General features: G+C 39.3%; 3 protein-coding genes across 7 annotated transcripts; all 3 read left to right on the plus strand.

The window, feature by feature from the left end:
* Positions 1–258: 258 nt before the first annotated feature.
* Positions 259–3,052, plus strand: LOC131362089 (toll-like receptor 5). 2 transcript variants are annotated; one of them, XM_058403851.1, is made up of 2 exons: positions 259–417; positions 834–3,052. In XM_058403851.1, the coding sequence occupies exon 2, from the start codon at positions 843–845 to the stop codon at positions 2,784–2,786; it is 1,944 nt and encodes a 647-aa protein (XP_058259834.1). In that variant the 5' UTR covers positions 259–417; positions 834–842; the 3' UTR covers positions 2,787–3,052. The 2 variants fall into 2 exon arrangements, with proteins under 2 accessions (XP_058259834.1, XP_058259842.1); XM_058403859.1 differs by having other exon boundaries at positions 260–413.
* Positions 3,053–6,826: 3,774 nt separating this feature from the next.
* On the plus strand, positions 6,827–12,024 carry LOC131367685 (toll-like receptor 5). Of its 3 annotated transcripts, XM_058413143.1 has the most exons (4): positions 6,845–7,142; positions 8,472–8,580; positions 9,148–9,958; positions 10,596–10,758. In XM_058413143.1, exons 3-4 carry the CDS (start codon positions 9,157–9,159, stop codon positions 10,619–10,621), a joined length of 828 nt encoding a protein of 275 aa, XP_058269126.1. In that variant the 5' UTR covers positions 6,845–7,142; positions 8,472–8,580; positions 9,148–9,156; the 3' UTR covers positions 10,622–10,758. The 3 variants fall into 3 exon arrangements, with proteins under 3 accessions (XP_058269108.1, XP_058269117.1, XP_058269126.1); XM_058413125.1 differs by having other exon boundaries at positions 6,827–7,142; positions 9,148–12,024; XM_058413134.1 differs by lacking the exon at positions 8,472–8,580 and having other exon boundaries at positions 6,827–7,142; positions 9,148–12,024.
* A 1,569-nt stretch (positions 12,025–13,593) lies between these two features.
* LOC131367672 (toll-like receptor 5) lies at positions 13,594–21,629 on the plus strand. 2 transcript variants are annotated; one of them, XM_058413115.1, is made up of 2 exons: positions 13,594–13,914; positions 16,734–21,629. In XM_058413115.1, exon 2 carries the CDS (start codon positions 16,744–16,746, stop codon positions 19,405–19,407), a length of 2,664 nt encoding a protein of 887 aa, XP_058269098.1. In that variant the 5' UTR covers positions 13,594–13,914; positions 16,734–16,743; the 3' UTR covers positions 19,408–21,629. The 2 variants fall into 2 exon arrangements, with proteins under 2 accessions (XP_058269098.1, XP_058269090.1); XM_058413107.1 differs by having other exon boundaries at positions 13,594–13,891.
* Positions 21,630–27,820: the final 6,191 nt, after the last annotated feature.

Here is a 27,820-nt window from a genome sequence, read left to right on the forward strand (position 1 = left end):
AGACCTGGATTTCCTTTTGCTGCAGTAATTTGTCTTGCAGCAGATATTACGTCACAGCTGTGTGACAGCTTCGGACCGATTCGAGAATTCAACTTAAAACATATGATTTAAAACAAAAAGACTAAATGCCACAAGAAACACAAGCTTCATGTCTCCACAAAAAAAAAATAAAGAACACGTCCAGATTGTGCCTCATTGGCTTTTTGCTTTTTGAGATTTGACCCTGAAACATCATGTGGTTATGAAACCAATGTAAACACGTCCGGCAGGAAAATGAGAAAAACACGAACGGAATCCCCAGGATTACGTTTCTCATCACTATTTATTAGGCCTCAGTAGCAACGAGTTCTTCACAACCCTTCTAAGGAGAGAAAAAGATTTTCTTGGACATTTTCTGGCTCTCAGGTGGAAAAGTGGGTAAGATCATTTTTTATAATAATAGTCTGAGTAATTGGTCCAGTTTAGATTATATGCTTGAATATACATAGTCTTTCATGTAAATTCAAATTTTTTATTTCATGAATTTTTCAATCCCCCACACTGACAGGCTAACATTAAAAACCCACCAACCAATCAGGAGAAAGTATTTTTTTAATTCAGTTCAATTTAATTTTATTTATTTAACAATGGTCATTGCCCTAAAGCTTTAATGAGCAAGTCAGAGCTTCTAGTAGTAAAGATTTTTCCCTAGAGTTATTGTTAACCATTTATTTAATGATTAGGTGTTAAAGTTATGACTATTGATCATAAGAATCTAATGCAGAGACTTTTCATGGGAGCTGAAGTGACTGCATGTTGCTCATATAATTCTAATGATCTTCATATGTTTGCAGAGTCTCAGCATGACGAGCAGACCCAGTTTTATTCTGCCACTTCTTCAAATATGGATCTCTCTTCTTGTGGTAGAATCTACTTCAGAATGCTTCATTAAAGATGATAAAGCCTACTGTGTTCTGAGAAACCTGGACAAGGTGCCGGTTTTGCCTCCTAACATAACTTATTTGGATCTGAGTTTAAATGCCATTAGTGAAATCCATGAGAAATCCTTTTATGGTTTGGAAAAGCTACAGATTCTTATAATCCAGCAACAGGAAGTGAGGCTTGTCTTGAGGAATAATGCCTTTAGTGGACTGTCCAATCTGATAAAACTGGATCTGGCTTACAACACCAACCTACGAGTGGATCCAGGAGCATTCCATGGATTATTCAACCTTCAGATACTCGATCTTTCAGAATGCAAGTTATATGACTCTATTCTTTCAGGAGACTACCTGAGACCTCTGGTGTCTCTGGAGCAGCTTTCACTACCTGGAAATAATATACGGAAAATCCGTCCAGCTTCTTTCTTCGTCAACATGAGCAGATTGCACATTGTAGATATCTCCCATAACCGGATTAACAGTTTCTGTGAAGAAGATTTATTCCACTTTCAAGGGAAACACTTCACACTGCTGAAATTGCGTGATATCAAAATGTCTGATATGAATCCATATTGGGGTTCGTGGAATAAATGCGGAAATCCGTTCAAGAACATGTCTATGACGGCGCTAGATTTGTCTCTAAACAGCTTCAGCGTCGACATGGCAGTGCTGTTCTTCAGAGCGATCCGAGGAACCAAAATTCACAATCTCATCCTTAATCACAGTGGCAGCATGGGAAAGGGAGTTTGGTACGGCAATATGAAAGACCCAGACCGAGACACATTTATGGACCTGGCTGAGAGTGGCATTAAGGCTCTGGATCTGTCCAAAGCTAGCATTTTCACTCTTAAAGATTCGGTATTCAGTTATATGCCAGATCTGGAGGAAATCTCACTAGCGGGTAATTCAATCAACCAAATTGAGAAAGATGCTTTTTATGTCCTGGACAATTTAAGAACACTCAATCTGTCTCATAACCTTTTGGATAAAATTTATTCAGGAACATTTAAGAATTTGCAAAGTCTTGAGACACTGGATTTATCTAATAATAACATACGGATGCTTATGCCTCAGTCATTTCAAGGTCTGTCCAATTTGGTTTATCTGTCTGTGTCTGAAAATTCCTTACAGTATGTACATACACTAGCACACCTTCCACAGCTCAGACAGCTCTACTTAGACAATAACAAAATTACATCACTGTACGGTCTAACAAGCCAAGTAAGAAACCTCACTACTATTGATTTGAGGAACAACAAATTAAGCAATGCTGAGAGCTTCTACAGTGTATTAGTGGAATTCCCTAAAGTTGAAAAAATATACCTTGGAGGCAACAAGTTTTCATTCTGTTACCTTAATGCTCACTATTCCGTATCACCTTCAAACAATGTACAATTTCTCGACCTCCACATGACCGACTTACAAACGCTCTGGCTACAAGGAAAGTGTCTCCACATGTTCGACCACCTTCACCAGTTGCGGACTCTTCTTCTTCAACAAAACCTGATACATTCTCTTCCCAAAGACATTTTTAAGGGACTCAGCTCGTTAAACACTTTAGATTTATCCGTCAACTCTCTAACCTACATATCTAACAACATATTTCCTAAAAGTCTGAGGACACTGAAGCTTGCTCACAATCATCTGGGTTCTGTTGACCCACGAGCCTTCGACACCCTGACGACATTGGACCTGCTTGGGAATCGGTTCCTTTGTGATTGCAGCCTGAGAGACTTGCAGAGATGGTTAAGTCAGAAAAATGTGAAAATGTTGACCCCTGCTGAGGAACTGACCTGTGAGTATCCAGAACGGCAGCGAGGGAAATCTCTCCTGCAGGCTGCATTGTGCAAGGACAAAAAGTACTGAAACACACGAAAGAGAATAGAAGTTTATTTCTCTTTAATGCATATTGTTGGAATTTAAATGATCATGTACAAACCTGATCATAAATGTGATATGAACTCATTCTATGCTGTGGATTCATTTCTGCTGTAATAGTAATGCTGACATTGAACACAACAAACCTTAAATGTTTTCAAGATCCTGTATTTTATCCTGTACACTTTGTGACTTTGTAATTAATTATTAGCAATTAATTAAAAAGTACTCTCTACTCTACATTACTATACTCCTCATTTCTGAACTCTACTCTATACTACTGTATTCAGCTCTACTCTATACTGCTCTACTCTACACTCCTGTACTGTACTGTACAATACTGTACTCCACTCTACTGTATTCTACTCTATACCACTGTACTCTACACTACTCTATACTTCTGAACTGTACTCTATACTACACTTCTGTACTGTACTGTACAATACTGTACTCCACTCTACTGTATTCTACTCTATACCACTGTACTCTACACTACTCTATACTTCTGAACTGTACTCTATACTACACTTCCGCACTGTACTGTACAATACTGTACTCCACTCTACTGTATTCTACTCTATACCACTGTACTCTACACTACTCTATACTTCTGAACTGTACTCTATACTACACTTCTGTACTGTACTGTACAATACTGTACTCCACTCTACTGTATTCTACTCTATACCACTGTACTCTACACTACTCTATACTTCTGAACTGTACTCTATACTACACTTCCGTACTGTACTGTACAATACTGTACTCCACTCTACTGTATTCTACTCTATACCACTGTACTCTACACTACTCTATACTTCTGAACTGTACTCTATACTACACTTCCGTACTGTACTGTACAATACTGTACTCCACTCTACTGTATTCTACTCTATACCACTGTACTCTACACTACTCTATACTTCTGAACTGTACTCTATACTACACTTCTGTACTGTACTGTACAATACTGTACTCCACTCTACTGTATTCTACTCTATACCACTGTACTCTACACTACTCTATACTTCTGAACTGTACTCTATACTACACTTCTGTACTGTACTGTACAATACTGTACTCCACTCTACTGTATTCTACTCTATAGCACTGTACTCTACACTACTCTATACTTCTGAACTGTACTCTATACTACACTTCTGTACTGTACTGTACAATACTGTACTCCACTCTACTGTATTCTACTCTATACCACTGTACTCTACACTACTCTACTCTATACTTCTGAACTGTACTCTATACTACACTTCTGTACTGTACTGTACAATACTGTACTCCACTCTACTGTATTCTACTCTATACCACTGTACTCTACACTACTCTATACTTCTGAACTGTACTCTATACTACACTTCTGTACTGTACTGTACAATACTGTACTCCACTCTACTGTATTCTACTCTATACCACTGTACTCTACACTACTCTACTCTATACTTCTGAACTGTACTCTACACTACTATACTCTATTCTACACTATACTACTCTACACTTTTGTACTCTATTCCCTTCTACACTACTATATTCTACTCTACTCTACTCCACACTTCTGTACTGTACTCCCTTCTACATTACTATACTCTACACTACTCTATACTTCTATACTGTACTCTGAACTTCTAAACTCTACTCCACACTATTCTACACTTTTCTACTGTACTCTACACCACTATACTCCACTCTGTACTACTGTACACTTCTCTATCCTACTCTACACTATTCTTCTGTACTATACTCTACATTTCTATACTATACTCCACTCTGTACTACTGTACTCTTCTCTATCCTACTCTACACTATACTTTTGTACTATATTCTACATTTCTATACTACAATCCACTCTGCTGTACTGTACTCTACACTACTCTACTTAACACTTCTGTACTCTACTATACTCTACTCCACTCTACACTTCTGTACTGTACTCTACATTACTATACTCCACTCTACACTACTGTATTTTACTCTATTCTACAGTACTGTACTCTACATTTCTATAGTCCACTCTACTGTACTGTACCTTACACTACACTTCTGTATTGTACTCCACTCTACTGTACTGTATTCTACTATACTCTATATTACTATACTCCATTCTACTGTACTGCATTCTACTCTAACTACTCTTCTGTACTGTACTCTACTGTACTCCACTCTGCACTACTGTACTGTACCCTACTCTATTCTTCTCTACTCCTCATTTCTACTCTGCTCTACTCAACATCAGGGTGTTGAGGCAGGGGTCAGTATTCTACTTAAAATAAAACCGCAACAACAGATTTGGTTATTAGCTTTAAATTATGTAAAAACTCGCCATACAATTACATTGAATGAGCTGTGACTATAGAAACAACGTTACGTATCAGAACAAGCATACTTCTGTGAGTGCTACTGGAGGTTCCATTCAAATATGGATTAAATATCTCTTTTAAACCTTAAGAAAAGACAAGCCTCTATAATGAGCCTCATGGAATTTCCAGTGTAAGGCTGAAATCTGAAAAGCTGCTGCTGGCTGGACAGAAGCTTTTTTATGGACAATACTACAGGGCAAAAAAAGCCCAGTCTATTTATTTATATAATTATAAGTTAAACTGTCAAATTGCATATAAAAAAGCAACATGAAATACATGTGAAGGAACTCTTAGCATTTCACATATGTATATATATCCAAAAACCACCCTTTCATTCGATAGTATTTTATAAAATAAGAAATAATTAATCATTATATAGTATCAATAATAATAAATTAATAACAACATGCCTTAATTCAAGAGGCTTGACTTATGCTATAGGCTTCTCTCTAGTGAAGATTAACTTGAACATTCATATGAAAAAAAATGATTCCTGCTCCAATGGGCTGCTGTTAGAGCTTGTTGGAGTTCCCATTTTTGACCACTAGATGTAATAATAGCTCTACCAGTTTAAGTAGGGTGTTGAGTAATGCCCCACAAGGTGAGCAAATCAACGTCGCTCACTCAGAAAATGTTGGTAGTGTTTCAACACCAGTTTGTGAATGAGAAATAGCTGATATACTGTATAAAGTTTATGGATATACTGTATATTTGACCTGCCGTATTTCAACAAGCTGGTACTGCATAAGCTGTAATACACTGATCAGGCATAACATTATGACCACTGACAGGTGAAGTGAAGACTGATGATCTCCTCATCATGGCACCTGTTAGTGGGTGGGATATATTAGGCAGCAAGTCAACATTTTGTCCTCAAAGTTGATGTTAGAAGCAGGAAAAATGGGCAAGAGTAAGGATTTGAGCGAGTTTGGTGAAGGACCAAATTGTGATGGCTAGACCACTGGATCAGAGCAAACTGCAGATCTTGTGGGGTGTTCCCGGTCTGCAGTGGTCAGTATCTATCAAAAGTGCTCCAAGGAAGGAACAGTGGTGAACCGGTGACAGGGTCGTGGACAGTCAAGGCTCATTGATGCACGTGGGGAGTGAAGACTGGCCCGTGTGATCCGATCCAACAGACGAGCTACTGTTGCTCAAACTGCTGAAGAAGTTAATGCTGGTTCTGATAGAAAGGGGTCAGAATACACAGTGCAGGACGGGTCAGGGCTGTTTTGGCAGCAAAAGCTGGACTAACACAATATTAGGCAGGTGGTCATAATGTTATGGCTGATCGGTGTAAATGTATAGGTTTAAACTCTGCTGGTAAAATCCATGAAAGATTTTTATGGATTTGAATAATGGAGTGCCCAGATCAACATCATAGCAAAAAAATAAAAAAAACCCAGAACTGGGTGGTCCATACTGAACTGAGTACTTGGTTACCCAAATGACCTGAGTGTGACGTATGACTCGTGTTGGACTTGAGTGCTGTTTGAGAGTACACTGCTAAAACCTGGATACTCACAAATAGTTAAATTCAGAAACTGTGTTTTCAAATATCTTTCACAGATTCACGTTTCTTTCACACGTTACAAATTCTGCTTCATCTTCTGCTGACTGTAGACTTAAAAATAAAACCTCGAGTCCAGTTAGAAACAGCGAGGTGTTGCGAAACTTCGTGTAAACAGCAGAACCTGAAGAGCAAAGTAGGAAGCTGGAGAAGGTAACGATTTCGCATGTCCGAGCGGATGTCTGCGTGTTTCTCCTGCGCTGGAACGTGCTCATTTCCGTCCGGCACGAGCGCAAATGGAATTCCCTTGTTTGCACTCGGGAAGTTTACCGCATCACGCAAACACGCGCACACACACGCAAACACGCGCACACACACGCACACACACACAGACACACACACAGACACACAACGCGGAACAAGATTAATCCAGGAGATGAAGAGGAGAACAGTTTCGATAAGACGGTAAATATCAAACCATTTATTACATGTCGTGGTTAGCACGTGACACTCGTTTTTAAGAGGAAAGTTGTGTTCGCGAGAGTGTCTGCGCATGCGCGGGACGATCCCGTTTGAGCATGGACTGTATATGAGTAACTGCATGGCAGAAACGTGTGCATTTAATTATGTTACTGTATGCGAGCAAATGGGTTAAAATGGGGTTCAGAAGGAAGGAGAGACAACTATTTATGATTATACCATGTGGAGTAACATGACAAAGTACAGGCATAGTTACAACAGCATTCCTAATTATTACTGAGTTAATTGTCCATATTCAGTAAATACACCTTCACTGATACGGCATCAGTCATACATCATACATTAGATTATACACCGATCAGGTATAACATCCTGAGCAGTGAGAGGGGAAGTGAATAAGACTGATGATCTCCTCATCATGGCACCTGTTAGTGGGTGGGATATATTAGACAGCAAGTCAACATTTTGTCCTCAAAGTTGATGTGTTAGAAGCAGGAAAAATGGACAACCGTAAGGATTTGAGCGAGTTTGACGAAGGGCCAAATTGTGATGGCTAGACCACTGGATCAGAGCATCTCCAAAACTGCAGCTCTTGTGGGGTGTTCCTGGTCTGCAGTGGTCAGTACCTATCAAAAATGGTCCAAGGAAGGAACAGTGGTGAACCGGTGACAGGGTCATGGGCGGCCAAGGCTCATTGATGCACGTGGGGAGAGAAGGCTGGTCCGTGTGATCCGATCCAACAGACGAGCTACTGTTGCTCAAATTGCTGAAGAAGCTAATGCTGGTTCTGATAGAAAGGGGTCAGAATACACAGTGTAGGAAGGGTCAGGGCAGCAAAAAGGGGACCAACACAATATAAGGCAGGTGATCATAATGTTATGCATGGTCGGTGTATAGAACTCAGTAAGATGTTATTCGGAGTTCTCACAATAGCGTGATGTGCGTTCCATTGCTCTGAGGCTCTGTGGTGTAGTTGTTAGCTTGCTGCCTCAGCAAATAGGTGGGCTAGCTACGTTAAATCACCCCTAATTATGACATTTGTGAGCTTGGTGCAGTAGACTGGCATCCCATCATGATTCATGAATTATTTTTCTCAGTGCCACAGCACTGTTTAAGGCTAGATTCTGATTGATGTGAATTTCCCTTTGGGATGAATAAAGTATCTATCTATCTATCTGGTCAGTAGGTGCTGATTAATTATTTTATAACAGCTCATTCACAGGGACATGTATTTTAGTAAGGAGGCATTTCTTCAGTCTTGAGTTTCTGTGCTTTGTATCAGTCAGAGGTAAAGCTGTAACTTTTCTGTCATAGGAACACCTAAGGATGGAGGATGTGTTCTGCTACATATTTATGTCTTAACTTCAAGAGTGAGAGAAAATGAGAAGCTGGTGAAGAAATTGCTGTTTATAGCTGCTATAATGTAAGTAATAACAGGAACGTGTGGGTGTTGTTGATGTTTTCTTCCCGATGACAGGATCTCTCACAAAATGTGCTTCATTCATTTGTTCCATAGTTAATAGAATCGTACACTACTCATTGTTTTTAAGAGAAACATGCACTATATAGCCAAAGCTTTTTGTACACCTGATTGTTATATTTGAACATTCCAGATTTAGTTCCTCTTTATTGTTATAATAAGCTCCACTCTTCTGAGAAGGCTTTCCACTAGATTTTGGAGCCTGACTGTGGATCACAAGAGCAGTAGTCAGGTCAGACACTGATGTTGGGTGAGGAGGTCTGGGGTGCACTCGGTGTTCCAGTTCATCCCAAAAGGTGTTTAGTGTGGTAGAGTCAGGGCTCAGTGCAGGACACTCAAGGACACTCGAGTTCTTCCAGTCCAACCGAGCTGGCTTTGTACACAGAGGCACAAGCCCTGTTACAACCTCCAGAATAAATGGACGTCTGTGTTAACCCAAATCTTGTTCTTATAGTAAATATACTGAAGTCAGTGCATGTTGCTCATATAATTATCTTTGTATGTTTGCAGAGTCTCAGCATGACGAGCAGACCCAGTTTTATTCTGCCACTTCTTCAAATATGGATCTCTCTTCTTGTGGTAGAATCTACTTCAGAATGCTTCATTAAAGATGATAAAGCCTACTGTGTTCTGAGAAACCTGGACAAGGTGCCGGTTTTGCCTCCTAACATAACTTATTTGGATCTGAGTTTAAATGCCATTAGTGAAATCCATGAGAAATCCTTTTATGGTTTGGAAAAGCTACAGATTCTTATAATCCAGCAACAGGAAGTGAGGCTTGTCTTGAGGAATAATGCCTTTAGTGGACTGTCCAATCTGATAAAACTGGATCTGGCTTACAACACCAACCTACGAGTGGATCCAGGAGCATTCCATGGATTATTCAACCTTCAGATACTCGATCTTTCAGAGTGCAAGTTATATGACTCTATTCTTTCAGGAGACTACCTGAGACCTCTGGTGTCTCTGGAGCAGCTTTCACTACCTGGAAATAATATACGGAAAATCCGTCCAGCTTCTTTCTTCGTCAACATGAGCAGATTGCACATTGTAGATATCTCCCATAACCGGATTAACAGTTTCTGTGAAGAAGATTTATTCCACTTTCAAGGGAAACACTTCACACTGCTGAAATTGCGTGATATCAAAATGTCTGATATGAATCCATATTGGGGTTCGTGGAATAAATGCGGAAATCCGTTCAAGAACATGTCTATGACGGTGCTAGATTTGTCTCTAAACAGCTTCAGCGTCGACATGGCAGTGCTGTTCTTCAGAGCGATCCGAGGAACCAAAATTCACAATCTCATCCTTAATTTCAGTAAGAACAATACAAAAGACCCAGACCGAGACACATTTATGGACCTGGCTGAGAGTGGCATTATGGCTCTGGATCTGTCCAAAGCTAGCATTTTCACTCTTAAAGATTCGGTATTCAGTTATATGCCAGATCTGGTGGAAATTTCATTAGCTAGCAATTTTATCAACCAAATTAAAGAAAATGCTTTTCATGGCCTGGACAATTTAAGAACGCTCAATCTGTCTCATAACCTTTTAGATAAAATTTATTCTGAAACATTTAAGAGTTTAAGTCTTGAGACACTGGATTTATCTAATAATAGCATAAGAAATCTTTCGCCTAAGTCGTTTCAAGGACTTCCCAAACTAGCTAACCTGTTTCTCTCTGAAAACTCCATACAGTCCCTGTATACACTGGCAAACCTTCCATCTCTTAATGTACTTCACTTAGACAATAACAGAATTAAACACGTCCGTGAGCTTCCAAGCCAAGCAAGAAACATAAAAACCATTAATTTGCAGTACAACAGATTAAGTAATGTTGAGAACCTTTATATTATACTATCAGAGTTCCCTAGTATTGAAAAAATATACCTTGGAGGCAACAAGCTTTTATGGTGTGTCTTTAATGCTGACTATTCTGTGTCCCCTTTAAACAGTGTACAAGTTCTTGACCTCCATATGACTAACTTGCAACATATTTGGCTAAAAGGATCGTGTCTTGACATGTTCGACCACCTTCACCAGTTGCAGACGCTTCTTCTTAACAAAAATTACATTCAGTCACTTCCAGAAAACATTTTCAAGGGACTCACCTCTTTGAATTTTTTAGATTTATCCTTCAACTCTCTAACCTATATACCTTCTGGCATATTTCCTGGAAGTCTGAGGATGCTCAACCTTGCTTTCAATAATCTCGGTTCTGTTGATCCACAAGCCTTCAGCACCCTGACCCTCATCAACTTGCATGGGAACCGGTTTCTTTGCGACTGCGATCTGAGAGACTTACAGACATGGTTAAATGAGACAGATGTGCAAATGGATTCCCCTGCAGAGGAACTGATGTGTGAGTTTCCTGAAATGCAGCAAGGGAAGCCTCTTCTGCATGCTAAACTCTGTGAGGACGTAGAGGACGAGAAGATGATTGAGAAGCTGAGGCTCACACTTTTCATCTGCTGCACCATACTTATCATGTTAACCACCACAGGGCCTATTACTTTTGTCCAGCTGCGTGGCTACTGCTTCAAGCTTTACAGAAATGTGATTGTTAGATTTGTGGATGGAGGCCCAAAAGTGGCTGCTGACAATCAATTCATGTACGACGTCTACTTATGCTTCAGTTCTAAAGACATCAAATGGGTGACAAAGGCACTGCTGGAAAAGCTAGACACACAGTTCTCTGATCAAAATGAACTGCGTTGCTGCTTCGAAGCACGAGACTTCATACCAGGAGAAGATCATCTATCTAACATACATAATGCAATCTGGAAGAGTAAGAAAACGTTATTCATCTTGTCCAGAGAGTTCTTCAAGGATGGCTGGTGCTTGGAGGCCTTCAGTCTGGCCCAGACCAAGATGCTTGAGGAGCTCCAGGATGTCTCACTGGTGCTTCTTGTAGACAACATACCACATTACAAACTGATGAAATACGAACTGGTCAGAATGTACTTCCAAACCAGGAGGTATCTCTGCTGGCCAGAAGATTACCAGGACTTGGAGTGGTTTTACAGCCATCTTAAACAAAGTATATTAAAAGACACCAAGGTCAAGAGTAAAGTAAAAATAGATGCTGATGTTGAAACAAACCACAAAGATAAAAACTGTGAAGCTGTAACTGCTCTTTGATGAACAGATAAATAAGTATATAAAAAACATAGAAGCATACACTAAGAATATATTACTAACAGACTGCAAAATGACTGTTTCTCACTTTACAGAGAGACTAAAACTCCTCTGCCCTGAAGACTTGACAGAAAACTTGCTGATGGTTGCAAAGCACTGACACTTGAGACTCGAAATATATAAATATTAAATAAATGCATTGTTGCGAATATCAATTAAATAAAAAGACACACCGTTTTAATCTGTTTATTATTACTCCCAGATCTGCATACCAAACGGTTACCGTGAATGATGTGTTACTATAGAAATGCTAAGCTGCATGTCTTGATTTAAAGTATTGATGCTTGAATATAAAACCAAAAATGGTCAGCACCTACCGACAGAAAGCACTTATCACACCCTGCACTATATCAAGCCTTCTCCAATCCTCTAGCACTGCTCAACTGGACCCACCATCTCTCTCTCAGGGAAGGTATGCATCAAGGCTCTTCTCTGTTCTGGCTCCTAAGTGGTGGTCAGAACAGCTGAGTCACTGGGTGTCTAAAAAACAACCACAAAAGACCTACATCACTAACCTTCTCAGCAGGTTTTAATTCACCCAGTAAAGCAGTATGAGGATGTATTTGTTAATAGAGACTTCATAGCACTTCTATAAGTCACTCTAGACACGGCTGTGTGCCAAATGTCGTGAATGTAAATTTTCAGCAGCAATTCTGAGAGACAATCTTCATGCAATCAGAGTCTAAAGGCTTAGAATTAGCTATCTCACTAAGTGAGGGTTAAGGGCCTTGCTCAGGGGCCCCAGCAGTGGGACATGGGATTCAAACTCACAACCTTTTGATCAGGAGTCCAACGCCTTAACCACTAAGCTACCACATTTCCATCAGAAAAAGAAACAAGATCTGTGATGATTATTAATTTACTGTCCAGGTCATAGGGACAGAAATATATATGGGCAGTATGCAATATCATATAGACAATGCAAAGGTGTTTTGTTTTTGTCTGATTGGTCAACTCTACATGGCTGCTCCCAGATAGCAAAATAGATCTGGCCCACACAATGCAGTTACACTCGGCCCACATATTACAAAGAATGATGGCCTTTTGGTGGCCCATATCTGGTTTGCTAGCACAAGGCCAGCACTGGGCCACACTGTTGGCCCAGAACAGAGACAGCACTTGGCCATACTGCTGACCCAGATCTGGCCCACACAAACCATAAACAGGCCACATCTGGCATGGACAGACCTGGGCCACATAAACCAAACCATAACCGGGCCACATCTGGCATGCCATCATATAAACAGTGCTATCACTGGCGGACCTGGCAGTGCCGGCTTAATGCCAGATCTGGCCCAGACCCGTCTGCTATGTGGGCTGATGCTTTTTACTGAATTTGCAACTATTTCTTATCATGTGATCCAACAATTACTCACACCATTATTAATCAATCAATCAATCAATCAATCAATCAATCAATCAATCACGTATAGAATCATTTTATCCCATTGAAAATTAATGGAATTTTGTTTGGATGACAGTTTGCATGCAGTAGACTTTTAGAGTCCACATTTTCAATATCTGAAACTTAGTTCACACTTATAGAAACAATATGTTTCTGATTATGAAATATATGAAGAAAAAAATCGCATTAAACACGTTTCCCTTTCAAGCACTACACATGACACATTTGTGTCCAAGTTCTCCTTTTGCTGCAGCACAGAGGTCAGATTCGACTTTACTTCTGTCCATTTCAAAACTGTTTGGTTTTTTTGCTGGACTTTAAAAATAAACCCTCGTATCCTGTAAGAAACAGTGAGGCGTTGCGTAACGCGTGTAAACAGGAGGAACGTGAAGAGCAAAGTGGGAAGCTGAAGAAGGAGAAGGTACCGATTTCGCCATTCCGAGCGGATATGGATGTTTTTTCTTGCGCTGAAACGTGCTCGTCTCCGTCCAGCACGAGCGCCAAAGGAATTCTAACCTTAACACTCCTACAGGTTCGAGCTGTTTACTGAAACCAACCGGGAACTTTCCCCTTTCCACACACAGCGCTATTCCTCCTGCAAACAAGATCTAACACAGAAACACGGAACTGGAGACGAGAAGTGACTCGGTAAGAAGCTGAATATCAGACCTGTGCGTATTTATAGCATGTTTACTAGTTATGTCATTATAACGACGTGACACAAACTCGAAAGGGAGAAAAGTTGTTTTAGGGCATTTCCGTGTGTGCGCATGCGCGATATCAGCGTGGAATTTATATACGCAAAAACATGACAGAAACGTGTACATATATACTGTAGAATAGCAAAGCAGTTAAATTGGCCTTTAGAAGGTTGATCAGCATTGATTCAGAAAGTTAAATTGGGCTTCAGAAGGTTAAATTGATTCAGAAAGTTAAACTGATTCAGAACGTTAAATTGGGCTTCAGAAAGTTGATAAGCATTAATTCAGAAGGTTAAATTGATTCAAAAATTTAAATTGATTCAGAAGGTTAAATTGATTCAAAAAATTTAAATTGATTCAGAAGGTTAAATTGATTCAAAAATTTAAATTGATTCAGAAGGTTAAATTGATTCAAAAAATTTAAATTGATTCAGAAGGTTAAATTGATTCAAAAATTTAAATTGATTCAGAAGGTTAAATTGATTCAGAAAGTTAAATCGGGCTTTAAAAGGTTGAAAAGCATTGATTCAGAAGGTTAAACTGATTCAGAAGGTTAAATTGATTCAGAACGTTAAATTGGGCTTCAGAAACTTGATAAGCATTAATTCAGAAGGTTAAATTGATTTAGAAGGTTTAAATGGGCTTTAGAAGGTTGATAAGCATTAATTCAGAAGGTTAAATTGGTTCAGAAGGTTAAATTGGGCTTCAGAAGGTTGATAAGCATTGATTCAGAAGGTTTTATTGGGCTACAGAAGGTTCATACCTCATGAGTGCCAGCAATGTATGGCTAATACTATTTGATTTATATTTTTGGTAATATATTAATATTATGAAGAACCTTTTGTTAAAATGCTTTTTGTAAAATCCATTCAGTTACAACTGTAATCCTAAATTATGAGTTTAGTTTTTATCTTTAATAAATAGATCATCTTCTAATGACTAATGATTGAAGTAAAGCGTAAGAATTCGCAAAAAACTGCAGACAACAGCAGAAAAAAAATACTACAGAGTATAATGCTATCTGATGCTGATGTTTGGGAATTAAGAGGAAGCTGGAATATAATGCTTAGAAGCTGAGTTCAGCATTAGTACAGCTGAAGGGAAAAAGCCGTTCAGGAGTCGTTTTGTGTGATAGCGCAGACGTCTGTAGCGTTTTCCTGATGGGAGACGTACAGATGTTCTATAGTGGGGATGGGAAGTGTCCTTGATAATGCCTGGACCGGCATAAAATACTTACTGATTATGATGGAATCCATTATATATGTCTTTACCTTCACTGCTGTTGGATTCTCAATCCTGATCAAACGGTGTTTATTAATTTTCCCATAACTTCAGCACTGACAGCATTCTGACGGTATTGTGCTTGTTTTTATACGTTGTTCGTTCTTCAGTAACAGCTCACTTACAGTACACATATTGTAGACACCACATGTTTGCTTTACTTTTACTAGCTTTGATGTAATTACCCATTCATGCAGCTATCCAATCAGCCAATCATGTGGCAGCAACACAATACATTCAATCATGCAGGAAAAAAAATCCTGTGAAACTGTCCAGATTGGATGCCCGTAAATGCACCAGATTCCTGTTTTTCAAGTTCTGATGTTTTGTTCATGTTGAGAAACCTTTCTGAACACCATGGTTGTAAAAAGTAATTATATATGAGATACTATATCCCTCCTAGCAGATTGAACCAATCTGGCCATTTTCCTCTGATCTCTTTTATCCACAAGGTTTTTCCATCATTGCTCACTCGTTGTTTTTTGTTTTTCATAGCATTCAGTGATTCAGTGAAAATCCAATGATATCAGCAGTTTCTGAAATACTCAAAAGCAGCCCTGGTACCAACATCCGGTTACAGAGATCACAATTTTCCTTCATGTTTGATGTGAACATTAACTGAAGCTCTTGACCTGTGTTGATCATTGTGCTGCTGCCACATGATTGGCTAATTAGATGATTTCATGAATGTGCAGGTGTAAAGGTGCTCAAACTCCACTGTTGGGCAAATAAACAAGGCCCTTAACCATCCCTGCTCCAGGGGCCCCTGTGCTCTGACCCCAACTTCCTCAGCTGGGATATGCGAAGAAAAGAATTCCACTGCGCTGTACTGTATGTGTGGCGATAGTAAAGTGTAGCTTCATGCCCTCAGTTCTTCTTTTTCTATTAAAATGGATGGTGGATGTATAACAGCACAGTCTTACTTCTCACACTATGTAAAATCTGAAGTGCATAGACAGGTTTTTTAAGATAAGACAGCATTAAACAGATGTATATTGTCCATGTGTAGTTTTATGTGGCAAGGTCTCCATGTCAAACACACGTCAGAACCTCCAGAATAATAATTAAGCTAACCAAAATACATTCCATCAATACACTTTTGTGTACACCTGACCATCATACCCATGTGTTGGCCGCCCCCCAAAATGCCATAAATTAGAAGCACAGAGTTGTAGAGAATATCTTTGCTCCCAGCACTGAAACTACGAGGCTCAATACTTTGGAGTAGATTGAGTGGCCTTCACAGAGCCCTGACCTTAACCCTTGTGGCTGAATGAGCACAAATCCCCACAGCCATGCTCTAAAATATAGCAGAAAACCTTTCCATTGGAATAGGGCTTATTGTTGTTATTATTATATCCGGAAACGGGAACTCCATCCGGAATGGGATATTCCAGAGCAAGAACTGATATACCATATGACCATATAGTGTATATTCCCACATAAAATGTAATAAACATAAAATAGCAAAAATACTTGCCATTCTAATTATCTTTATATGTTTGCAGGTGTCTCAGCATGAAAGGCAGACCCAGCAGTTTTGTTCTGCCAATTCTCATACTTTGCATCTGTCTTCTTGTGGTAGAATCTACTTCAGAATGCTTCATTAAAGATGATAAAGCCAAATGTGGTGTGAGAAACCTGGACAAGGTGCCGGTTTTGCCTCCTAACATAACTTATTTGGATCTGAGTGTAAATGCCATTAGTGAAATCCATGAGAAATCCTTTTATGGTTTGGAAAAGCTACAGATTCTTATAATCCAGCAACAGGAAGTGAGGCTTGTCTTGAGGAATAATGCCTTTAGTGGACTGTCCAATCTGATAAAACTGGATCTGGCTTACAACACCAACCTACGAGTGGATCCAGGAGCATTCCATGGATTATTCAACCTTCAGATACTCGATCTTTCAGAGTGCAAGTTATATGACCCTATTCTTTCAGGAGACTACCTGAGACCTCTGGTGTCTCTGGAGCAGCTTTCACTACCTGGAAATAATATACGGAAAATCCGTCCAGCTTCTTTCTTTGTCAACATGAGCAGATTGCACATTGTAGATATCTCCCATAACTGGATTAACAGTTTCTGTGAAGAAGATTTATTCCACTTTCAAGGGAAACACTTCACACTGCTGAAATTGCGTGATATCAAAATGTCTGATATGAATCCATATTGGGGTTCGTGGAATAAATGCGGAAATCCGTTCAAGAACATGTCTATGACGGTGCTAGATTTGTCTCTAAACAGCTTCAGCGTCGACATGGGAGTGCTGTTCTTCAGAGCGATCCGAGGAACCAAAATTCACATTTTGATACTTAATCACAGTGGCAGCATGGGAAAGGGAGTTTGGTACGACAATATGAAAGACCCAGATCGAGACACATTTATGGACCTGGCTGAGAGTGGCATTATGGCTCTGGATCTGTCCAAAGCTAGCATTTTCACTCTTAAAGATTCGGTATTCAGTTATATGCCAGATCTGGTGGAAATTTCATTAGCTAGCAATTTTATCAACCAAATTAAAGAAAATGCTTTTTTTGGCCTGGACAATTTAAGAACGCTCAATCTGTCTCATAACCTTTTGGATAAAATCGATTCTGAAACTTTTAAGAATTTAGAAAGTCTTGAGACATTGGATTTATCTGAAAATAACATACGCTTACTTTCGCCTCCGTCGTTTCAAGGACTTCCCAAACTAGCTAACCTGCTTCTCTCTGAAAACTCCATACAGTCCCTGTATACACTGGCAAACCTTCCATCACTTAATATGCTTTACTTAGACAATAACAGAATTAAACACCTGCATGAGTTTCCAAGCCAAGCAAGAAACATAAAAGCCATTAATTTGCAGTTCAACAGATTAAGTAATGCTGCGAATGTCTATATCATATTAGCGGAATTCCCCAACATTGAAATAATATTTCTTGGAGGCAACACCTTTTCGCACTGCTACCTTGATACTAACTATTCCGTGTCCCCTTTAAACAATGTACAAATTCTTGACCTCCATATGACTGGCTTTCAAAATATTTGGCTAAAAGGATCGTGTCTTGACATGTTCGACCACCTTCACCAGTTGCAGACGCTTCTTCTTAACAAAAATTACATTCAGTCACTTCCAGAAAACATTTTCAAGGGACTCACCTCTTTGAATTTTTTAGATTTATCCTTCAACTCTCTAACCTATATACCTTCTGGCATATTTCCTGGAAGTCTGAGGATGCTCAACCTTGCTTTCAATAATCTCGGTTCTGTTGATCCACAAGCCTTCAGCACCCTGACCCTCATCAACTTGCATGGGAACCGGTTTCTTTGCGACTGCGATCTGAGAGACTTACAGACATGGTTAAATGAGACAGATGTGCAAATGGATTCCCCTGCAGAGGAACTGATGTGTGAGTTTCCTGAAATGCAGCAAGGGAAGCCTCTTCTGCATGCTAAACTCTGTGAGGACGTAGAGGACGAGAAGATGATTGAGAAGCTGAGGCTCACACTTTTCATCTGCTGCACCATACTTATCATGTTAACCACCACAGGGCCTATTACTTTTGTCCAGCTGCGTGGCTACTGCTTCAAGCTTTACAGAAATGTGATTGTTAGATTTGTGGATGGAGGCCCAAAAGTGGCTGCTGACAATCAATTCATGTACGACGTCTACTTATGCTTCAGTTCTAAAGACATCAAATGGGTGACAAAGGCACTGCTGGAAAAGCTAGACACACAGTTCTCTGATCAAAATGAACTGCGTTGCTGCTTCGAAGCACGAGACTTCATACCAGGAGAAGATCATCTATCTAACATGCGTAATGCAATCTGGAAGAGTAAGAAAACGTTATTCATCTTGTCCAGAGAGTTCTTCAAGGATGGCTGGTGCTTGGAGGCCTTCAGTCTGGCCCAGACCAAGATGCAAAAAGTAGTCCAGGATGTCTCACTGGTGCTTCTTGTAGACAACATACCACATTATAGATTGATGAAGTACGAACCAGTCAGAACCTACTTCCAAACCAGGAGGTATCTCTGCTGGCCAGAAGATTACCAGGACTTGGAGTGGTTTTACAGCCATCTTAAACAAAGTATATTAAAAGACACCAAAATCAAGAGTAAAGTGAAGAAAGATGTTGATGATGAAACAAACCACAAACTGACAACTGTGAAGAACTGTGAAGCTGTAACTGCTCTTTGATCCATGGATATATAAATGAAAAGATATGAAAAACACGATACCACATAAAAACTGTGAATGAATTAGTCAGTGGATTAATGTACCCACTAATCTGGCCACCTACAGATGGGGCACCATACAAAAAGTGTTACACATGAAATGTCTATGTACAAATACAGTACATTTTGTGGAATATCCAGAAGTTTGTTCAATTGTAACAGTTATTACCATTTTTCTTCATTATCTCAAGTTAATAAGCCAAAAATAATGGTCATGTTGATCATGTTGCTGAAAAACCACAAACTCGTCTGGAAGGTCTTGAAGATGTCAGAAACCCTGAAAACCTCAGATTTGTTCCAAAGCACTCTGGAAATTCCATCCAGTAATTGTTAAATATTCAATTTCAATTCAATTCAGTTTATTCGTATAGCACCTTTTACAACGGACATTGTTTCAAAGCAGCTTTACAGAAGAAGAGAAGCAGAGAAAGGAGAGGAAAAAAATATTAAATTAAATTATTAAACTATTCTATCCCTATTTTATCTCTAATGAGCAAGCCTGTGGCGACGGTGGCAAGGAAAAACTCCCTGTGATGACATGAGGAAGAAACCTTGAGAGGAACCAGGCTCAGAAGGGAACCTCATCCTCATTTGGGTGACACTGGACAGTAAATAATGTAACTGTAACTAATTAATGTCCTTTCTGCAACAGCAATCAAGGGCCCATGAGGAACTATTAGGTCACTGTAGAAACAGACATCGTCTTAGAGAAAACCTGTGGCTTTATGTGCCATTACCTGTGTAAGTAAGAAAAAGTGCATTAATATAAACCTGTGATTTGGAGACGTACTATTATCAGGGCTTCTGACAGTCATGGGGAAAACAAACAGCTGAAATTAATCAGTACCTTTTCATCCAACAGTGCTGTGAAGTCAATAAATATCAACTACTTGTTGATACAGTGACACTTACCCCAAATGTAATTTATCAGCCAAGTACCAGCCATGCTGTTCACTACTACCAGATCAAAGCTCTGTCCCACTGCACAGCCTCCAGGTATCTGTAGAAAGAAGTATTTACGTATTTGCATCATCGTGGGACAATTTTAGCCCATTCCTCTGGGCAAACTTAATTCCCAGTTAAGATTCCCCTGGGAGAAAAAATCTCAAAATCCTCAACAAATATTCAATAGCATTCAAGTCAGGCAAGCAATTTAAGTTTCATTATTACAAACCGTTCTTGAGTAATTTTGGATGAATCTTGGTATATTTAGGTGTTCAACAATTTACAATTCATTCATGTTTCCTTCCATGACATGTACCATTTGCAGAGAGGCATGCCTATATTTTGATGCTCACAGCTCCACACTTCTCTGTGGGTATGGTATCTTTCTTCTATTGCCAAAGAGATCTATCTGAATGCTTTAGTAAAAATACAGAAATACTGTGGAATACACTGTATTGCCAAAAGTTTTGGGACACCCCGACAAATCATTGAATTCAGGGGTTGGGCTTGGACACTTAGTTCCAGTGAAAGGAGCTCTTAATGCTTCAGCTCCCAATTTTGTGGGAAGAGTTTGGGGATGACCCCTTCCTGTTCCAACATGACTGCACACCAGTGCACAAAGCAAGGTCCATAAAGACATGGATGAGCGAGTTTGGTGTGGAGGAACTTGACTGGCCTGCACAGAGTCCTGACCTCAACCCCACAGAACACCTTTGGGATGAACTGGTGCACTGGTGTGCAGTCATGTTGGGAGTCAGGAAGGGTGCAGTCAGGAAGGGGTCATCCCCAAACTGTTCCCACAAAGCATGAAATTGTCCAAAATGTCTTGGTATGAAGCTGAAGCATTAAGAGTTCCTTTCACTGGAACTAAGGGGCCGAGTCCAACCGCAGAAATACAACACCTGAATTCATTGATTTGGAGGGGCGTCCAAAACTTTTGGCAATATAGAGTATGATGAAACAGGTGCAGAATAGGGATAATCCATGCAAATGTACCAATTGTGTTTTTGTGATACACTGAATTATGTAATTACAGGCATAAAAACTGCACACAATGTTATTATATGGAAATCCTAGCTTTTATCAAGTTATCAATGTTTATCAATGTTGTATTGTAACCGAAAAGCATTTTTATTTAAAAAGAAAAGTTTACAACAACTTCTAATGATTGTAAGAAACAAAATTTCATTACTGTTGATACTTGATTTAAACAATAAATAATTAAACAATGGAAATACTTTTGTGCTTCTGATTTCTTTTTCCAATAGTTACAAATACAGGATAGAATATACAAAACGATCTAAGCATCATAGTCAGATAAGTGAATTGGACAAATTTAGTGTCCATAGTTTGCCACATTACTTTTGTACTGAAGGCTAATGTAAGCTTATACATAAAGGGGTATGTGCAGCATTTATTAGCATTGTGACCATCAGCTTCATGGAGGCATTCTCAGGTTTGTTAATGTGCTTTCTGACACGCTGTTATCTATAAATATGGACAGCAGGATGTGGCAGAGCTAAAAGGTATGAACAAGGCAAAGCTGAAAGTTACTTGTTAACTCCATTCCCTTTCATAACTCAGAATGGCAGAGATTGCAGTAAGAAGGAAGTTCTTGCAGAATATTCAGAAACGCTACATAAACTCTAGTGTTGCAATGCTTGTGTAGCAAGAGCAGGCCAGTCTGAGGGGCCCTAACAAAATCTCCCCTGACACTAGAACACCCACATAGTCACAGATACATGAGTAGTAATGTATTGCTGCGTTGATTTATTTACTAGCCTGCTAAACATCCATTACACTACGAGAATGAGGAGGCACTGTTAGCTAGCACAGCTATATTATGTAATATTAGCAACATTGATAGGACAAGATGGCTAGAAGTTTAGCCAAGCGTTCAATTCCACAGAGCTTGATCCGCTGAACTTTAAATATATAACTTTGAACAGAGGTCGGCGAAATTTCAGTCACAGAAAACTAATGACCAAAAACATACAATTTTCTCTGTCCGTTTACTTCTGCTAGGTCCATGACAATATCGGGTGACGCTGATTAAGCAGAAGGTCTAGGGAAGGAAAATTAAAACATGACAAAACACTTGTGACTTGAACGTGATTTACAAGCATGATTGGCACTGAAATGGCAAAAGTTGCAGTAAATGTAAAATATTAATTTACGGTTGTTTGAGGTTTGAGAAACTCTAGCTTTATGTAGTTTAAGTAGCTCTTCGAGACATTATGCAGAAATTTACAAAACTAACTTGCACTTGAACATGAACTAACTTGCACTTTTTTGTCTTTTCTTTTTTTTTTTTTACATATGTCCAGTTTCTCAGACTTACTTGGCGATTTTCTTTACAATATCGCTGACTACTTTAAAACTAGGGGAAGTCCATGTCAAAATCTCATGGTCATCTACAACCCTTACTTAATTCGACACTGCACAATTGAATGGCCTCTTGTTATCTCTGGAGAGAGCAAAACCACTGCCTCCATAGTGACAGCCATCTGGTCCCATTTCCCACTACATCATTAAGTGCTTTATTTAGTACATATTGACTGACACAAATGACTTGCAATAAGGGTGGGTATGTATTTTTAGCTGTGTGCCATAGAGCAGCTGGAGTGGGTAAACGAGGGTTTACGGAGGATATGCAAACAATATATCTCAATTCATGAGATACACAAACATACAGCAAGGATTCAGGCAAGATTACAATGTTCACACTGTTCCCTGTTAAGCTGAATAGAATCATTTATCATAGTATAAATAACATGTTTGGTGATTATGGTACAAGACAGGTATGGGAAGGTACACTATATTGCCAAAAGTTTTGGGACACCCCTCCAAATCATTGAATTCAGGTGTTGTTTTTCAGGGGTTGGACTCGGCCCCTTAGTTCCAGTGAAAGGAACTCTTAATGCTTCAGCTTCATACCAAGACATTTTGGACAATTTCATTCTCCCAGTGGGATGGGATGGCCAAAGCAAGGTCCATAAAGACATGGATGAGTGAGTTTGGTGTGGAGGAACTTAACTGGCCTGCACAGAGTCCTGACCTCAACCCCATAGAACACCTTTGGGATGAATTAGAGTGGAGACTGTGAGCCTGGCCTTCTAGTCCATCATCAGTGCCTGACCTCACAAATGCACTTCTACAGGAATGGTCAAAAATTCCCATAAACACACTCCTAAACCTTGTGGAAAGTCTTCCCAGAAGAGATGAAGCTGTTATAGCTGCAAAGGGCGGGTCAACTCCATATTACATTCATGTGCATGTAAAGACAGACGTCCCAGTTTTGGCCTGGCTCACAGTCTCTGTTCTAATTCATCCCAAAGGTGTTCTATGGGGTTGAGGTGGGTTAGCTAATGACCATTTTACTATATTTGTGTACCAAAATCATTTGCTTCTAAAGCTAACAATCGAAATGCTGGACTGAAGTACATTTTATTCATCATTTACATTAATATTCATATTAATGGAAAACTGCATATGCTGTAAGAGCCCTTGAAAGTCCTTCATGCATATAAATTATTGTGCTTAAGTGTTTAATAGTACCTTGGGGTGTGTGCGTGTGTGTGTGTGTGTGTGTACACCTACCAGTCATAGCTTTATGACCACCTGCCTAATATTGTGTTGGTCCCCCTTTTGCTGTCAAAACCTTTCTAAGCAGCATTAACTTCTTCAGCAGTTTGATCAACAGTAGCTCGTCTGTTGGATTGGATCACACGGGTCAGCCTTCGCTCCCCACGTGCATCAATGAGCCTTGGCCGCCCATGACCCTGTCACCGGTTCACCACTGTTCCTTCCTTGGACCACTTTTAATGGATACTGACCACTGCATACCGGGAACACCCCACAAGAGCTGCAGTTTTGGAGATGTTCTGATCCACTCATCTTGTCATCACAATTCGGCTCTTTGTCAAACTCGCTGAAATCCTTACACTTGTCCATTTTTCCTGCTTCTAACATCAGCTTTGAGGACAAAATGTTCACCTGCTGCCTAATATATCCCACCCACTAACAGGTGCCATGATGAGGCGATAATCAGTGTTCTTCACTTTCTCTCTCAGTGGTCATAATGTTATGCCTGATTATATGTCATTCACTTTCTTAAATACAGAATCTTGTTCTGGTGTTCTGTCATTTTCTGTTTCTCACATAGGGAGCGACCCATTTTCAGTACATGTTCCAGATCGGTCCAGCTACTAAGCACAACTGGATCCCAGCCAGCAAGCATGCAGTTACCGTCTCTTTCTTCTACGATGCCAATCAGCATGCCCACCGCATCATCAGTGTGGGAATATAGAATGCAGATTGTGGTTTTTGTGCAGTGTGGATGTCTCAAGTATTGAGTCACTATTTTTTTCAGTACTGGAGAAGTGAATGGACAGTGAATAGGAGAATATTAGTCTAGTTGGGACGTTTGTTTTGATTTGTATGATCTATAAGACAGGCAGATTGTGAAGATTCTCAGTCATCCAGATGTGGTTATCTGGAAGTTGAGACATGTCAACTAGACTTCTTTCTAGTTAGATCGAAACATTTCACTGCTCATCTGCGCAGCTTAGCAGACTCGGTTTCCAGATATAAGACATGACGTGACTCAATTTCCAGATATAAGACATGTACACCAATTTTTAAACATACTATCTGGACTTGTTGATACAGTTAGAGTACATTCGTTAATTCATTCTTTCATTTTTAAGGCTTTGTCCTGGTCAGGGTCGTTCCTTGGAAGTCCAGGACTAAGTACAGGGAATACACTGTCCATAAGACATTTGTCATTCACACTGATTCACACCTAGGGGCATTTTATTACACTCAATCCACCTACTGCCATTTGTTTAGATAGATGGAACTCTGAAAACCTGGTGGAAGTTTACACAGACACAGGGGAAAGATACGAAGCACTACACAGACAGTAACCTGAGGTCAGGATTGAACGGTGAGGCAGCAGTGCACCATCAGGATGCCCTGAGTTCATTCACCAAGATAAAAATATCCAGTTAAGCCTTGCTTCATGGTTGGAAACAGGTCATTTATCAAATAGATCAACTGGAGACTGATATGAAGTTGCAGAATATAAAACAATCCATGGTGACCTTGCATATAAGTACAGCATTGGTGTCAAAATTAGGACAGCATTATTATACAGAAGGAATTATGGATGATCAGTATGTTTAGATGAACTTAAACATAGGCCACAGAATTTCGTACTCTGTCATTTTTTTTTTACCTTGTTCTCATAGAGTCCAGAGTGGTCAGTAACTGAGTCCTGTGTGCTGTGGGTGTAAAATTAATTAAATACACTTGTGATTTTTTTATTTCCTCCCTCAACCCCACCCTACAAAGCTTTAGGATCCATTAGCAGCTTTATTAAATCCAAAACAGCAAACAGGTACGTGGTCAGAAATCACACCACAGCGTTGCTTTGATATACCCAAATCCTCACCAAGCAGAATCCAGAGCTGGTCCATCTCTGGATGCCTCAGGATCCTCGCAGGGTTGGCCTCCGTCTACTGGAGCTGGCACAATCTCCAGATGCCTCGGGATGGGTAGAAAAAGGAACAGGTGGAAGGGAATTGGCATAGCCGCCGTTCATTATATTAGCAGCACTAGATGATAATGTGCATTTGATCAGATGTACTGGAGTACGAGGTTATGGGAGGAATTATGTGTATGCCAGGCTACAGAGATATGTTTTTAATCTACTTTTAAACTGGGAGACTGTGTCTGAGCCCCGAACACTGTCAGGAAGACTATTCCAAAGTTTAGGAACTAAATACAAAAATGCTCTACCCCCTTTTGTAGACTTTAATATTCTGGAAACTACCAGAAGTCCGGAGTTTTGTGATCTTAAGGAGTGTGGTGGATTGTAACGGGTTAGAAGACTGGTTAGATACGTGGGAGCTAAACCATTCAGAGTCTTGTATGTAAGTAAGGCTAGTTTGTAATCAATTCTAAACTTAACAGGTAGCCAGTGCAGGGATGATAATATTGGGGTTATATGATCATATTTTCTTGATCTGGTAAGAACTCTGGTTGCTGCATTCTGGACTAACTGTAGCTTGTTTATTGAAGATGCAGGACAAACACCTAGCAATGCATTACAATAGTCCAGTCTGGAGGTCATGAATGCATGAACTAGCTTTTCTGCATCAGATACAGATAAAATGTTCCTAAGCTTGGCAATATTTCTAAGATGGAAGAAGGCTGTTTTTGTAATATTGCAAATATTGGACACGTTGCTGTCTAATATTATGCCCAGGTCTTTCACTGTCCAGCTAGTGGTAATAGTACATCCTTCTAAATGCAAGCTGAATTGTGAGAGCTTCTGTGTACTGGTTTTTGGACCAATAAGGAATATCTCTGTCTTACCTTGATTTAGTAATAAAAAATTATCGGTAATCCAATCTTTTATATCTTATTATTAACTGAGTTAATCTAGACAATGTAGATATTTCATCTGGTTTTGAAGAGATATATAACTGGGTATCGTCGGCATAACAATGGAAACTAATCCCATGTCTTCTAATGATGATACCCAAGGGAAGCATGTATATTGAAAAAAGCAGAGGTCCTAAAACTGACCCTTGTGGGACCCCGTATTTCACTGGCTTTACACCGGACAGTTCTTCATTTAGATCTACAAAATGGTATGGATCAGACAGGTAGGATCTAAATATGGAAGTATAATAGTGCCAAAATTCATGAAAGCAAAATATCCTATTGAATCACATGAACTGAATAAAAACTTGTCACAAAAAAGAAGTTTGAATTTTTCTGCTTTGAAATTTGATCTGAATGAAAAAAATCCTTACAGCATTTACAAAAAAAATACAATCTTTATTATTTTTAACAGTACAGTAAAATTACTCATACTGCCCTGTTAATTAATAAAACTAATTTAACTTACCCCTTGGTCCATTGCAGGGGCGTTTCTAGGATTTTAATAAGGATGTTTAATAATAAACACAAATCAACACAAATAGTATGCAACTTTATAAAATTTTATTCAATCTTTTTTCTGACTCCTCCCTTCATTTCAGAGTCTTACTAAAAAAAAAAGTTCATTAAATTCAAGACATTTTCTCTCTTACACATGCAATATTATCTCTTTTACAGAAGTGCCGTGTAGGTCCTTTATTATTATTATTATTATTATTATTATTATTATTATTATTATTTTACAATAATCTTTATTATACTTGCACCTCTTATTTCATTCCTGAATTATGCTGCCACTACTGTATGTATTATTTTGTGTTTCATTTTTTTTTACAGCCTCTCCTCTCTTCTCCTATTGTTCTCTCATTCTCTTATCTGTCTTGCTGCTTGTATCTTGTCTACTTCGTGCTCTTGGTGACTTTTCTGTCCTATTTCTTTGAGGGTGGGATCATCAGAGAGTATCTCTGAGACTGGACTTG

The sequence above is a fragment of the Hemibagrus wyckioides genome, linkage group LG02 (genome assembly GCF_019097595.1).
Source record: "Hemibagrus wyckioides isolate EC202008001 linkage group LG02, SWU_Hwy_1.0, whole genome shotgun sequence".
NCBI lineage: Eukaryota > Metazoa > Chordata > Actinopteri > Siluriformes > Bagridae > Hemibagrus > Hemibagrus wyckioides.

Coding starts and splice junctions, on each gene's coding strand:
- LOC131362089 (XM_058403851.1), top strand. CDS start 843: ATGACGAGCAGACCCAGTTTTATTCTGCCACTTCTTCAAATATGGATC.
- LOC131367685 (XM_058413125.1), top strand. CDS start 9,157: ATGACGAGCAGACCCAGTTTTATTCTGCCACTTCTTCAAATATGGATC.
- LOC131367672 (XM_058413115.1), top strand. CDS start 16,744: ATGAAAGGCAGACCCAGCAGTTTTGTTCTGCCAATTCTCATACTTTGC.